Source organism: Nematostella vectensis, chromosome 12, assembly GCF_932526225.1.
Source record: "Nematostella vectensis chromosome 12, jaNemVect1.1, whole genome shotgun sequence".
Taxonomy (NCBI): Eukaryota; Metazoa; Cnidaria; class Anthozoa; order Actiniaria; family Edwardsiidae; genus Nematostella; species Nematostella vectensis.
In genome coordinates this window covers 9,011,871-9,026,736 of record NC_064045.1, presented here as the reverse complement: position 1 = coordinate 9,026,736, position 14,866 = coordinate 9,011,871, and the positions used below count along the sequence as shown (strand labels likewise).

The following is a 14,866-nucleotide window of genomic DNA, read 5'->3' as shown; positions in this document are numbered from 1 at the left end:
AGTCTAATTTTAATAATTTTAATTTGTATTCTGACTATTTAATAATATGCCAACCCTTTTTTGCGAAATCAAGTGCCTGCGAAATATAGTTGCCAGTAAGGTGGTCACCGTCTCTACTTTTCATGATATATTAGTTCGATTGTGACCTCCTAGGGAACCCTCTACTTGGCACAGACACAGGGAGCCCAAATGTCAGGTACGTGGACGAAGCTGTGCTTATAGAGAGGAAGTGACAAAGAAGAGGTGAAGATGCCAGCCGAAAATTGTAATGTTAATTTGTAATGGAATTCTTTCATTAACACGCTTGTTTTTTTTTTTTTTTTTTTTTTTAGACCGCTATTCGGTATTGCTTACAGAAACTCGTATTACCCTCTCCCCCTGCGGAGCGCGTTATCCAAGATGGCGGCCGGAATTACTACCAAAGCCTACAAGTAGGCTAAGAAACCTGTATTACCGTGGACCCTGGGCGAGAGAGATATTGAGAGAGGTTTTTTCCCACGCTGGGCAACCGAATGTTGCGAATGCGGCGAATAAATTCGAGCAATTTGGGTTTCAATTTGGGAATAGGTATCACGCTTCAAAAAAACATTTCGCCAGAATTTGGGTTAGCGGGGTTCCATCGGTTATCTTCGAGGCGTAGTCCCTCGACCAGCAAAAAGCGATTTTTTTTTTCGTATTAATGAAGAGTTGCCAATTCCTACACACGCCTCCAACGTCCTAAGGGAAACCTGTCCAAACGCACACTTTCTAATTCCAGTATGTCATTGCTAGTTTCATATGCTTTAGGCGATAAAGAAAATACATTTTACTTCAATGTCTTGAGATTCGTCGGCCATATGTCTGCGAAGATTTCAAGAGAGCGTTTGAACATTTCTTTTACAGAGGTCTCGAAGCTCCTCGACTTCTCCCTAAACGGACAGCGTCATGATACTATGCATGTCTGGGGTCAGTGTTTATTGTAGGCTTTTAATTGTCTACAAACAGTTGAACCTTAAGCTTATATTGCAATATTTTATTGAAAACTATGTTTATTGTATGCTTGCGGTCATTTTTCTTTGAATTTATAGTCTAGTCAGAAGGAAGGGCTCCCAAGCACTCGGCTTTTTTACATTTTTGGAATCCTTAGAGGGTGCTGAGTAAGGGTTTTGTTGTTCCCAAGCCAAACTCGGGAGCTTTTGGCAATTTAGGGCATCTTTGTTTTTCGGCGAATAACCACAGGGTACCCGAGTCTGATTATTTTCTAAAACATGCTATAAATCCTCAAAACAGGCCTGTAGCCAGAATCAAAATTTTACCAAGGCAAAACTATAGCCGCTGGATCATGAATCCAACAAAAGCAGGTGTTTTATCTCATATTTTTCAATTGTGAAACACTTAAAATCAAAATTTTACTAAGGCGAGTTCAATGATGCCTTGGAAAGGATCCTCAAATTACAGAAACGGCGTGCGCCTTCTCTCCCTTCATTCAGAACATTATAATGAAATGCTCCCTTCTTTTCAAGAGAACTCAGAATGCAGTTCTGGAGCACCTTATCAGAGATTTTTCTTTTAACAATTCAGTATACAATACTAGGTTTGGTGGGGTAAATTTCATTTTGCCCAAATATTCGCATGGATAGATGAGGTGAGGTATGGCTAGATGAGGTGAGGCATGGCTAGATGAGGTGAGGCATGGCTAGATGAGGTGAGGCATGGCTAGATGAGGTGAGGCATGGCTAGATGAGGTGAGGCATGGCTAGTTGAGGTGAGGCATGGCTAGTTGAGGTGAGGCATGGCTAGTTGAGGTGAGGCATGGCTAGATGAGGTGAGGTATGGCTAGATGAGGTGAGGCATGGCTAGTTGAGGTGAGGCATGGCTAGTTGAGGTGAGGCATGGCTAGATGAGGTGAGGCATGGCTAGTTGAGGTGAGGCATGGCTAGATGAGGTGAGGCATGGCTAGATGAGGTGAGGCATGGCTAGTTGAGGTGAGGCATGGTTAGTTGAGGTGAGGCATGGCTAGATGAGGTGAGGCATGGCTAGTTGAGGTGAGGCATGGCTAGATGAGGTGAGGTATGGCTAGATGAGGTGAGGCATGGCTAGATGAGGTGAGGCATGGCTAGTTGAGGTGAGGTATGGCTAGATGAGGTGAGGCATGGCTAGTTGAGGTGAGGCATGGCTAGATGAGGTGAGGTATGGCTAGATGAGGTGAGACATGGCTAGTTGAGGTGAGGCGTGGATAGTTGATATGAGGTATGGATAGTTGAGGTGAGGCATGGATAGTTGAGGTGAGGCATGGATAGTTGAGGTGAGGCATGGATAGTTGATATGAGGTATGGATAGTTGAGGTGAGGCATGGCTAGATGAGGTGAGGCATGGCTAGATGAGGTGAGGCATGGCTAGTTGAGGTGAGGCATGGCTAGATGAGGTGAGGTATGGCTAGATGAGGTGAGGCATGCCTAGTTGAGGTGAGGCATGGCTAGTTGAGGTGAGGCATTGGCTAGATGAGGTGAGGCATGGCCAGTTGATGCGAGGCATGGCTAGATGAGGTGAGGCATGGCTAGTTGAGGTAAGGCATGGCAAGATGAGGTGACAACGCTAACCCCGGGTTTCCTGTGGTGGGGAATAAACCGCAAAGAGTTTACATTTTCAAAAAGCCACCACAGGGAACCCACGAGATAAAACCTTTATTTCTAGATAGTGAAGACACATCAAACTTTTTTTTTATTTCTTTTTAAGGTGACTTTTTTTCTTGATCTGTATGCTTGAAAGAATAAAGATTATCCGCCACATTACAACGAACTGCAAAGAAGACGGGGATTTGAGAACACTTTACCAGAACGCGAAAAAAAAACTTTGAACGGGACTCCAAGCGATGTCACGACATCAACGGATTCCCCTACACAACGATGGCGAAGGTTGAAAAAGTGCTCGCTCAAGAAGCCAAAGCGAGGAACTGCGTCCTGAACAGTAAGAACAAGCTGAGACGGGCGCGTCAACTATGTAATAATGGGTATAAGCCGCAGGAAGTTGCTCAGAGGACGGGAATACGCGTTGCAGACGTTAAGGTTTTTATTACGAAGTGCCCTGGAGTGCCTATTTCTCCTGCCGTTGTACGCAAGATTTGCGTAATGAGGAAGTCTTGCATATCAGAGCGCGAAATTGCCAGGTTTACAGTAATAAGCGAGCAGAGGCTTAAAAGCGTTAATTGTAAGATAAAAATATCGTGTATAATGAAGGTTTGTGATTTGAGGAAATACATACTTTGAGTATACAGCTTCAAATAAAACATGATGATTATGATGATGTTGATGAGACGCTGAACCCCGCCAATTATCACCCCTTGGGGAGAGAGGAAGGGGGGTACACAATAGACTGATTAAAGTTCTTTAATTTATTTCACACAAGAAAGTCATTAAAATATTTCAATTACTAAAGTTAAAATGAAGTTTTTCTTCTAAAAGGAACACGCCATAAACATACTGTATGGTTTGATGTGTCAAAACATTTCTCGTATGGGGAAATAGAACTATCTAAAAATGTAGATAAGTTTACAAGTCATTTCCAGCTTTATGTAATCTCCACGTCATATCACGGTGAATACGAAAGAGAAAGTTCCGTTTTTCTAACTAAATGCGATAAATTCTAGGGTAATCGTACGTATATGCTCACATTTTTTTGTAAAATCCATCTTTTCCTTTAGACACGGTAAATGGCTACATCTTTTTCGAAATCAATGTGTCGTACCCTGCAGTGTGCCATGGGAAACGGAAAAATGGCTAAACCCTTGTCTTAAAATCCTGGTCACTATACTCATGAATGTCTACAAGTATACATAGCATATACAAGAATACTAGCGCGGTTATTAGCCTATTTATTTCAAATGATACCCATGAAGCACTGCGGGTCACGACATTGGACTCTCAAAGTGTAACCTTATTCGAAACATGTGTATACCCAACTCGTTCAATTCAACATCCAAAGTAATCAAGTTATATACAAACGACATCAATTTGATGAGAATGGGAAGAGTCCGTCGTATCCCACAGTTCATATCACATATGTAAAAGGTTAGGCGACCACGAGACCTGGAGCACGTGACCTTAAGGACTTCACCTTGACTTTGATCAGCATCAAGTTCCTACTACAAGGCTCTTTTAAGAGCCCTTCTTAAAGCTCTGAAAGGGACTCTAGTCTGTTTTACGCGAGAGCAACCATAGTCTCAGTGTCCTCCGTCTGTATCGGGGTCTTCGCCGCCTCCTCCTCGTCTTGCTGCTCGGCCATCGCCATCGCAACACTGCTATCCATGACAACATCTGTATCCATGGCAACGGCTGGCTGCTGCTCCACAGCCTGGGCAAGTCCAGGCTGCGGAATGACTTGGGCTTGGTCCGGCTGTGACATGTCCGGGTCTTGTCCGGGCTGCTGCATGGCCTGTGTCGGGTCGGCCTGGTCCACTGATGTTTCCATAGTCATGATGGTCATCGGTTCCGTCGACGCCTCGGCCATCTGCTGGCTGATAGTGGGGATCTCCAGAGGAGACACGGACTCGGCTGCAGCAACGACAGTGGCAAGGGCCTCCATGGCATTGGCTGCCTCGGCCCGAGAGACATCCATGCTTGTGTCTGTGCCCACGGCAATGCTTGTCGCCCCGGCGCCACCCAATGATGCCCCTGAGAGTGAGCCCTGAGCGGCAAAGTCTGCTTTGCTGGTTTGGGATCCTGACGACACCTTCTGCTTTGGCCCTTTGCCTGGGAATATGAATGTGCTTCTGTGTGAAATTCGCAAGAATGATCGAAAAAAGCTTTAACCGCATCCACGGTGTAATCGGGAGCATAATTTCACAGCTTTGTACGGGGGTTTAGAGAACTCTCTCAATATTCGCGGTTTTTGAAGTGCAAAACATTTAAGAAAAGCTGAGTAAATAATAAAGTTCATCTGAAGTGAAAATATGTCGCAAGGAAAAATTTTGGGATATTTTAAGAATTCGAATATCATGCTGCATTTTGGTTGTTTTCTTTATCTGATTTGAGAGGGTCTACAATAAACCTATGGAAACGTCGTTTTTCTTAATTTTGAGCATGAAATTACCATATTTTGGAATTTTTATGCAGAGCCCACAATTCTTTGCGACGCGTGAAAAAGAAGTCAGGCGTCAAAATTGTAAACAAGATTCACACTCTCGTCGTAAAGAGTTGGGGGAAGATGTGGGAAAGTGAATGAAGTCGGCGTATTGGTGCGTTACCTTGATGTCTCTGCACGTGTTGCATCAGCGTGCTGTGCTGAGAGAACAGCTTGGAGCAGAAGTCGCACTTGTACGGCTTTTCACCCGTGTGTGTGCGCATATGAGTCTTCAGGTTATAGCCCTTGGCAAAGGCGCGTTCACACAGGGGGCAAGGGTACGGCTTTTCGCCAGTGTGGACCCGCATGTGAACCTAGTGATGATTAAATGATGAGTACATGCACGTTTTTAGGGATAGGAAACTGAACTTGGTAGAACAGACAGTGAAATAACCAAAACAAAGCGCGTAGAAAGGGGGGTGCGCACGCACCCCCACTTGGCAGCCGAAAAGTGGGTCATTTCTTATTAAGGAATCTTCAAATACAATGCTTTTCTGTATGATTCCTATGGCTGCGCACCTCCCCCCCCTCAGCCAAAACCGCATCCAAAAAGCTCTTGCGCGTATGAATCTGTATAAACCTATTTAAAAATACGTTGTCAGTGCAAATGGTAAACACCAATAAGCAAATTGCTGTTCTGCCATCAAAAAATACCATTAACTCGTTAAATCTCTACCGAATGTAAGAAAAAGTGGATGCTTTTCCGTTATTATATTACTTGTCATCTTTATTTTTCTTTTATATCAAACAAATCTGGCTTCTCTTGTACAGTATGGTTTCAATGCTGTACACTTGGTCAAAACAGCAACTGAAGTCAGCCTTTCGTACCTTTACTCGAACGATTCAATACTACGATTGTGTTTGTCTTCGCCAGAACACGCGCATGCGCATACGTTATTAAGCACTTCCCTGCAGGCCTACTGTACCTTGAGTCCTCCTGACTGAGAGAAAGCTTTATCACACTCCTTGCACTTGTATGGTCTCTCCCCGGTGTGGGCGCGCCTGTGCTTGGCCAGGCTGCTGTATTCGGTGAAGGACCGCTGGCAGAACTCACACGTGTAGGGTTTTTCCCCAGTATGGATCCTAAGATGCCCTTTGAGGTTCGCGAACGAGTTGAACTGCTTCCCACATGTATCACACTTGTGTTCTTTCTTGGGCGCATGGATACGCAGATGGTAGTTGAGGTGACAGCGCAGTTTGAGCTTCTCCGGGCAGTGATGGCACTGGTATGGTACATCACCAGTGTTGCGGTAGATGTGTTTATCAAGCTGGTATTGGAACGCGAAGGCGACCTGAGGAAATTAGGATAAAACTGATTTTTTAGGCTTTATTGTATTGCTTATTAAAAGCAAAAAGCTATTTTACCCGCAAAATCATGGACCTTCGTTATGAGGATAGTTTTGTCGGACGTTTTTGAGGACGATTTTGTGTGCTTATTATTGCGACTCCGCTGTATAGGTCAGATGACTTTGGAAACTTTAAGAATTGTCCCCTGAGATAAATTCCCTAGACAATTCAAGCTGTTAAGCTCATATTAAAGAGTTTGTGTAAAGTCAATCTCTACGCCCTTCACATATGTATGACTGGTTGAGTAACGACAACTCCACAGTCTACCATCACGAGTGTGAGTTGTTGAGCAAGCACTGTCGCTTTAAGGTACCATAGGCCCAATACAGGTCAATGAACACTATAAGATCTGCGGCTACGAGTATGGCGACGGTAGAAAACAATGGAATTAATTTGAAAAATTAAAGGCCGCATGTGTAAATCTATTCTGCCCAACTGTTCTCCACCAAAGCATGACGTGAAAATAAAAAATTTACGGTCTAGCGACGAAATGGAGATTTGAAGTATAACTGGCCTTACTCTGTTCTGTACTGTAGAAATAAAGTATCTATTAATTTTTTTTTGGTTGGCTGTTGTATTCTCATTAAAAAAAATGAGAACTTATCGTAAAATGAATATGCAAATGCATTTTTTTCTCAGCCACGCTGTTCTAGCCGTCGCCGTTGTCGCCAAAGCCCCTAAAAAAGCATGGAAGAAAAGGGGCTTAGGTTTCGCACGTGAACCGGGTTCGAACTCAGGTCCTCTTGTTGAAAAGCCCATACCTCTGAGCTATCGCTCCACTCGCATATCATGGTATACTAGAACAGCAGGCAATGTTAAAGAGATCCCTACCTTACAGCCATCACAATGAAGCCTTTTCACCTCCACCTTGTGAGAAGACAGATGTTTCCGCAGCTTGGTCTCCGAGGTGAACTCCTCCTTGCACACTTCACACTGTAGTGGCTCATCCTCATCATAATAGTATTCATCATAGCCATCATCTGCACCCTCCTCAGCATCTTCATCTTCTTGTTTCTTGGCGTCGTCTTTTTTCTCGTCTCCCTTTTCGCCATCTTTTTCACTTTTTTCGCTCTCTTTGTCGCCTTCTTTATCGACTTCTTTTTCAGCCATTTTCTCACCCTCATCAGCATCTTTCTCCCCGCCTCCATCTTCATCGTCCTTGTCACCTTTATCGTCCTCTTTCCCGTCGTCGTCGTCTTTCTCACTTTCATTTTTCTCTGCTGACTCTTCTTTGTCTGACTTCTTATCTCCTATTTCCTCTTTCTTTTCTCCGTCTTTAGACTCCTCCGTCTTGTCCTTTGCCTTGTCGTCGCCTTTCTCTTTCTCTTTGTTTCCTTCTTCAGTGTCTTTTTTCTCTGACTTTGGCTTTCTTCCCCTAGATAAGACAATTGATTGTCAGAATACTTGCCAAATAAGGGAAACATTCATGTTAAGTACCAGTACACGAGTTTTTTTTATCGATTCATCCCTTGCTGGTACTTTCCGACCCTCAACACACCTCGTAGGCAGCACAAAGGACTAGTACACAAAAAGTTATCCGTTTCCAAGCCTCCTGAAACACGAACCACACCCACACATTAATCTTGCGAGTACTACTAACACTAGGTTCTCGTGAGGCTTACTGTACCTCTTTCTGGGTGGTTGTTTTTTACTGTTAGACCGAGTTGGTGGTCTCCCCCTCTTTCGGATTCTGTGGATACGCCCATGCACATCTAAGCCGCTCTGAGTATCAAACGTCTGGTCACAAATAGGGCACTTGGGTCTGTTTTTCTTCTCTTCCTCACTGAGACCATTAGCTGTCTTCCTACTATTATCAGCAACACTCTGTTTACCAGCTGCGACAGTTCCAGAAGCTTCTGGCGTCTTCTGTGCTTGGTTATCTTGCTGGGTTACCAAGCTGGATGGATCACTGCTTGAATACAAGTTCAAATGCAGTCAGCAAAGAGATATCATAGCATTTTGAATGGAGAAGTACAGAGGTAGGTCGTGCGAGATATCTATCTTCTATGCAAATACACCTAGTAAACTACTGTGAATAAAAAAATAGGTATATTATATATAACATAAAATTACTTTTTGATTATATCCTTTAAAATCACCAGAAGGCGATTTTGCTGTTGAGAATCTTTGGCAAGATTCAAGTTATTTTACGCTTGCCTGATTTTCTTTGGTCTCCCCACTTTCCGTTTTTCCGCAGCGCCTGTGCCATCTTTGGACGCCTCTCCACTTCTCTTGTCTGATCCTTTTTGAGAATTATCAGAAGTTGCCTGCAAAAAGAACAAATAATACGTCAGTCATAAGTCAATAAGTCAGAGCGACATGACAGAAAAACCTGAAAATACACAATTCGAGATAGAGAAAGAAAAAACAATTTCTTACAATGACCATCGGTTCCTTGTATTTCGCACTAATTTTCAAACACAAATAGCGTGAGGCCGGAATGCACATACCCAGATTTTGGCTTTTTAAGATATGTTTCCTTGATCATCCTTGGGCTATGTATGGGCCCAGGGATGATAAGCATAAATTTCAATGACACTTTAAAAAAAGTCGATTCATTTTTTAAAAAAGTCGCATTGAATATTTTGTTTGCTATTACTCACTAAACTTAGAGATATTTTCTGCCTTAGTTATTAGATGTGAAATGGGCTTATTTGAAGCTTCATGTCATGTCAGTACAGAACACCAGGTATCAAATACAGTACCTGGCCATGGATAAGTACAGATTTAAAGCCGCATTGTCACCAGTTTACTATCGGAGGTCCGACGGAAACCTTAACCGTTAAAAGACAAAAGAATCTATTACAATCCGAGATATTAAATAGGCCATCCGCTCTAAATTATCAATCACATCCTTGAAGAAACTTCCAATAAACACACTGCTTTCAATATTTTGAAATATTGTTCACGTTTTCCGTTAAAAAACATGGGAGATTGTTACGTAATCGACCGGAAGTAAACTGGTGACAATGCGGCTTTAAGTATGGAAAACAACAAAGGCTTCAGTGTACAGATGAGGTTTCTTGGAGGCATCTACATCTATGTACCTTGTCACTAGTGTCGGCTGTTTTGCTACCTGCTGCACCCTTCTCGAGTGTGGTTTTGCTGGTGGTTGTTGTCGTTGAAGATGCCATTGTAGGGGCATCGGATGAAATAATAGATGGAAGGTCAATGTTCAAGTTGATTGGGGTTCCTTCACTACCACTCTGTTGCATCTGGCTTGCTTGCTGCTTGATAACAAGAGGTTGGATAAATTAGTTTGCACACTAAGTGACACAAAAAAGTCTTAACGCCCTCAGTTTTTAGGTGGGCTACAATATGGACTTCACTGCTGCGTGACTAAAGTATCATGTTACAAAGAAAGAGGGAACGGTGAGCAAAACATGGCAGATTGAGTGATATTCTTTAATTGCTTTATTTTACATACCCAAACTAGGATAAATAAAAAGAAAACATTTTGGAGGCTAATTAGAATTTCAGGGCAGATACAGCATGGATAAAGGGGCAGCGTCATGGTTCTGCGCATGTCTAGGGTAAGTGATTATTGTAGGCTTTTAATTGTCTACAAACAGTTGAACTTTAAGCTGTCAATGCCTTTTAAAAATAATATGCAATATTTTATTAAAAACTATGCTGATTGAGAGTTTGTAGGAATCTCCTTTGAATTAAAGTCTTCCACATGTACCAAAGGCTCATAAGTCAATATAATCATTTGACTGAAATTCGTTGTGTCTGGACCAGAGAGCTATTGCAAAGTTATTACCATGACACTGCCCCTTTAAGTAACCACCATACGACCCATGTCTGACCACAGAACCAACTGATGAATGACAAAAAAACACAGCTGAGGTTGAAATTGTTGATTTTTTGGTAAAGAACCTTAAAGGTGCTTAGGCAAGAACCGACTAACTTGTGTTGGAATCCGACCAGCAACACATTGGTGAGAGGCAAAGCCACTATAGAGCTGTGCTCTGCCAACGTGCCACCCATGATATCTTTGGACCATTCTAACAGGTGTTACCTGTATTTGAGCTAGATGTTCTGCTGTCAGCTGCCCTCCTGTGGAAGCCAGAACCTCAGGGGCTAAGATAAGTACAATGTTGCCATAGTGGAACATCGATGCTTGGTTAGGAAACTGACCAGACTGCATAAGCTCCAACTGCTCCTGTGTCAGCTGTGAGGGCAAAATAGAAAATAAGCAACTACAAGACATTTGCTCGAAGAACCTCAAAATATGATGGCCAGGGTGCCAGGTCAGAGGCCATATAACATGTTAAGAGGGGCAGGGTTTTGTGAAAAAATTCATGCAGGAAAAAAACAACCGTCATCATTTGCCGCCAAAAACACTAAATATATCATGCACGAAAGTTGTGAAATCATAAAAAAACATTCCTCACAGGGGATTTCAACTAAATATATTTTGTTTTAGATTGCAATCAATCAATAAAAATACCAATAACCCATTGCAGGTTAAAAATTAAAATAAATAATTACATAAATGCTACTGGTAACAATATGTACAGAAGATCGATCCTAAACTTAAGAAATATTTCATTTGAGCTCCCTGTACTCCTTATGGATTCCCACAAAACCTAACCCTAAGAAATAGCAAATTGGGTGTCGTCGAAGCAGATATCTAACAGATAACTAATGAACACTTCACCTTATGTTCATTAATAATCAGTTAATTTGTGGTTTACTACAAATTAAGTTTTTGGGCACTTCAGGCCACCACAATTTTAACAGAATCTTTGAACACCCTAAGGGAGAGCAGTTAGTAGAATTTTTAACCATTTAGGAGACAGGACAATCACCCCTGGGGAACACCAACCTGCTGTTCATGACCCTCCTGGGCAGAAGCCTGAGCGGTGGTCCCATCTTCTTGAACAATAACAGCAATCTGCTCCCCACCTCCGGCAGTCTGCTGAATCGCAGGTTGTGACTCTGCTGCCTCTGCCAGGGCAGCCATACTCTCAGCGGCAGTCTGGTGCTCATCTAGAGCCGCTGAGTCCATACTTGAGTTAAGGACTTGTTGTTTTGTTGGTATGAGGGTCTGCTGGTCCGCTGGGGTGGCATCCATAGTGGACTCTAGCTCCTTGGCTATTGCAGAGGTAACGTCATCCTGTTGTGACTCACTTGACATCTGTTAATTAACAAAGACCTTAAAATCATGCATATGGATTTTTATTAAGAGAATATGTGCTTGCTGCAATTTTCAATATCTTTCAAACTCTTGTCAATAATTTTTAACTGTTAAAAAGCTTTCTGGTTTTTGTCATGCAAACTCCTGAAATAAAATTTGGTGCTGCTTTGTTTGATTGGAAAACAATTCAGTTCTAGTAAACGAATATGCTTTAAGGATACTGCAGAGAAAAGGTAAAATTACCTTGTTCGCATAACAAAAATCACTCAAATGTTCACATTGACTAGCAAACACCAAAAAACTTTAAGAGGTGAATTTTATTGTTTTCTTCTAGAATAATTATTTTTTACCTGCTAAATTTTGATTGCTTTGGTATCCGTGAACTTACCCACATTAGGTGGGTTTCATAAGAGTTTTGGACCTCATCACAAGTCTTATTTTTGTGAGAATGTTTCCACACTCTCTTTATTCACCTTTAGCTCTCTTATTTTTTCCCTCCACATATTTACTGTATTTCACCCGATTTCACAAGATTTCTATCCAAGTTGGGTTGACAGCTATGTGCTTTATTTCAAGTCAGAAGTTATATATATTGATTGTATTGATTGAATACATTTTAGTACTTGACTGCATATGTTAGCAACAGAATCTTACAGTAGCAAAAGATCTGTTAAGGGTTGGTAGTATACCGTCACCATACCTGTCAACCTCTAAAAATCTCAAGGCTTGAAGTTTTTTTTAGGGGAGGGGTGGGGTATTTCATTTTTGAGAAGGGGTGGGTAAAACCTTGCAGGCATTTGTCGTATAGAAAGCTCTCACAGAAATCCACTGTGTTGACAAATTGTGCTATGCAAGGAAATTATTGTTTTAATTATTTTGATAGAAGATAGACAAAATGTCGATTTTCAATAGAATCACTAAAAAGCGGGAGATTTGGTGCTCAACTCAGGAGAGCGGGAGAAGGAGCCCAAAATCTAGAGACTCCCGCCCAATGTGGGAAATATGACAGGTATGTGTCAAACGCACATAAGCCAGATTTTAAAGGTTCTCAGTACAGTACAGTACTTGAAATAAGAGTCCTTGCAATCCACCCTACAAACCGTCCTGACACCTCCCCCCCCCCCCCCCCCCCCCCCCCCCCCCCCCCGCACACACACACCAACAAACATTCTGGGTGACTGGTACAATAACAGGAAGCAAAGAAGATGATAAATCAAGCTGCTAGAAATTCAAGCGTCACCAAACAGTTTCTAAGCTCTCTGGGGAATTTTGGTATTTTATTTTTGTAAGTGGAGTGAAGTGAAGATATGCCATTAATTTAGCTGACCATGTTACAATTTGTTATGTTGATTTAGGTTAGATGTTTTTGTAATAATTTGGTTTCTGTTGAGCGCTTCAGAATATATTGACAAAGTTTTAGCACTTTATAAATAAATTATTATTATAATTATATCAAAATATTATTTTTGATTCTTATACAACTGAACAACGAGCCTAAATCACACAAAACTGTGACGATATATACTGAAAATAACTAGGGGAAAAACATTTACATTCTCCAGTTCGCTCATAGAACTTTGGATTAGCAATTGTGAGGGAAACAAATGGACAGTACGAGAATGACCCAACAATATAAATGCTGCTGATTTATTACACATTTTCACAAAAAAGCAAGGTAAAAATAAAAGGTTATTTGCTAGATGGCAAACATTTCACAATGGTTTTGGTTAATAAAAAAAATAGACACTTCTTTATATTCACTAAAAAATACTGCTTTAAATTTAAATTGACGAATTATATAAATTTTTCCCGCGCTTTTCCTATCAAGACAACAAGACAAGATGGCGGACGGCAGGCAGAAAAAAACGAAAAATATATGTTTATGAGAGGTAGTTTGATGCAAGAATCGACAAATAAAGAGATCTTGAGGGGTTAATATTACATCAGGTTAAATATGGACAAAAATTTTTATGACAGCGCATATAAAAGCACGAGTTCGAAGAGGAACGAACATGGAGGAAGACTGTTACATTCATGGAGAAACCGACACAAATCCGCTAAAATCTCTGCCATCTTACAAGACAACATCTCAATCTTAGTTTTTTAAAAGCCGCAAGGGCCTTTTAACGTATTTTTATAGAGTATTTCTTAGAATTTACAAAGACGGCGGGTAAAACAGAACAAGCAAAGAAAAACCACAGGAAAACTGATCGTTTATACTACACCCACAGGAACCCCGAAGAAGACAAGAAAAGTACCAAAAAGTTGGGCTACCTGTGCTTTCAAATAGACCACATTTTAGCCACAAATAACATTTATTAAAATCATTTTGATCTATAGAGGAAAGGAGCGACATATTTTACCTTCAACAGAGCGATTTAGCGGTGGCGTCCTTCGGTCTTCTGGCACTTTTCACAAAAGAACTGCTCGATGTTTAGCTCGAAGTTTTGTAAGAATCCTCGTCAATTCACGGCTTAAAAACTAGGTTTGATCTTTTGAAGTATTTCTGTACGTATTAAGAAAGAATTGATGTGCTATTTAGTTGATAACAAGTTTGAAATTTGTCGTTTTGACTTAGAAAAGGCAGCACGCTGAAAACGACGCCATCAATGGTTCAACTCGAACCCAGGCCCCCGGCATGTTACGCACAGGTGCTTTGAGAAGGGAGTGGGGTGGGGGTGGTGGTGCATGTTTGTGATTATTGCCATAAGTCCATTTGTATCTGTTTTATACACTCTTGTTTTAACCAAAAGAAACAAGGATGCCCTTTTCTATAATTTTGACTGATTTATTTTTCATTACCTTTATTTTGATAAAGATTTAAAAGAAATCCAATGGTGTAATTATTGCGGTGAGGTATAAAAAGGGCATTTGTTTGGTGACCTGACATCAGTATATTTCTAAAAGGATCTTATTGTGATTAGCGCATACCGACTTGCCTCTATGGTAGGGTCCTAAAAGGGAGGAGTTTGTCCCCATATCCCGGGGCACGTAAACATGTGAACTAAAAGGACAGCAAGATGACATGTTGTTACAGATAAAATTAAATGTCAAAAAATATATATACCGTTTTCAATTGACTATAAGAAAATCAGCCCTTAGCCAGGATTTTGAGCGTGGGGGGTTGGTTTACCATTTAGCCGACCATTTTTCTCTTAGATAGCTCGCCCAAGCTCGAAGTGTTACTCAATTTTCCTTTATTAGAGCGGACCTTCCTGTCCAGTGGGGTGGTTCTTCTGAACCCCCCAAACCCCCCTGGCTACGGGCCTGTATATGTAA

General features: G+C 41.5%; 1 protein-coding gene and 1 long non-coding RNA gene across 5 annotated transcripts; one reads left to right on the top strand and one right to left on the bottom strand.

The window, feature by feature from the left end:
* The first annotated feature begins 261 nt into the window (after positions 1 to 261).
* LOC125557393 lies at positions 262 to 3,279 on the top strand. The gene is made up of 2 exons (XR_007305258.1): positions 262 to 945; positions 2,716 to 3,279. It is a non-coding gene; the product is annotated as an uncharacterized LOC125557393 (long non-coding RNA).
* Positions 3,280 to 3,355: 76 nt separating this feature from the next.
* On the bottom strand, positions 3,356 to 14,230 carry LOC5511728 (zinc finger protein 37). Of its 4 annotated transcripts, none has more exons than XM_048719946.1 (10): positions 13,951 to 14,230; positions 11,276 to 11,587; positions 10,466 to 10,618; positions 9,492 to 9,674; positions 8,602 to 8,711; positions 8,072 to 8,356; positions 7,276 to 7,819; positions 6,024 to 6,389; positions 5,222 to 5,411; positions 3,356 to 4,727 (listed from the first exon to the last, which is right to left on the bottom strand). In XM_048719946.1, exons 2-10 carry the CDS (start codon positions 11,585 to 11,587, stop codon positions 4,177 to 4,179), a joined length of 2,694 nt encoding a protein of 897 aa, XP_048575903.1. In that variant the 5' UTR covers positions 13,951 to 14,230; the 3' UTR covers positions 3,356 to 4,176. The 4 variants fall into 4 exon arrangements, with proteins under 4 accessions (XP_048575903.1, XP_001632099.3, XP_048575904.1 ...); XM_001632049.3 differs by having other exon boundaries at positions 8,072 to 8,353; XM_048719947.1 differs by having other exon boundaries at positions 9,492 to 9,671.
* Positions 14,231 to 14,866: the final 636 nt, after the last annotated feature.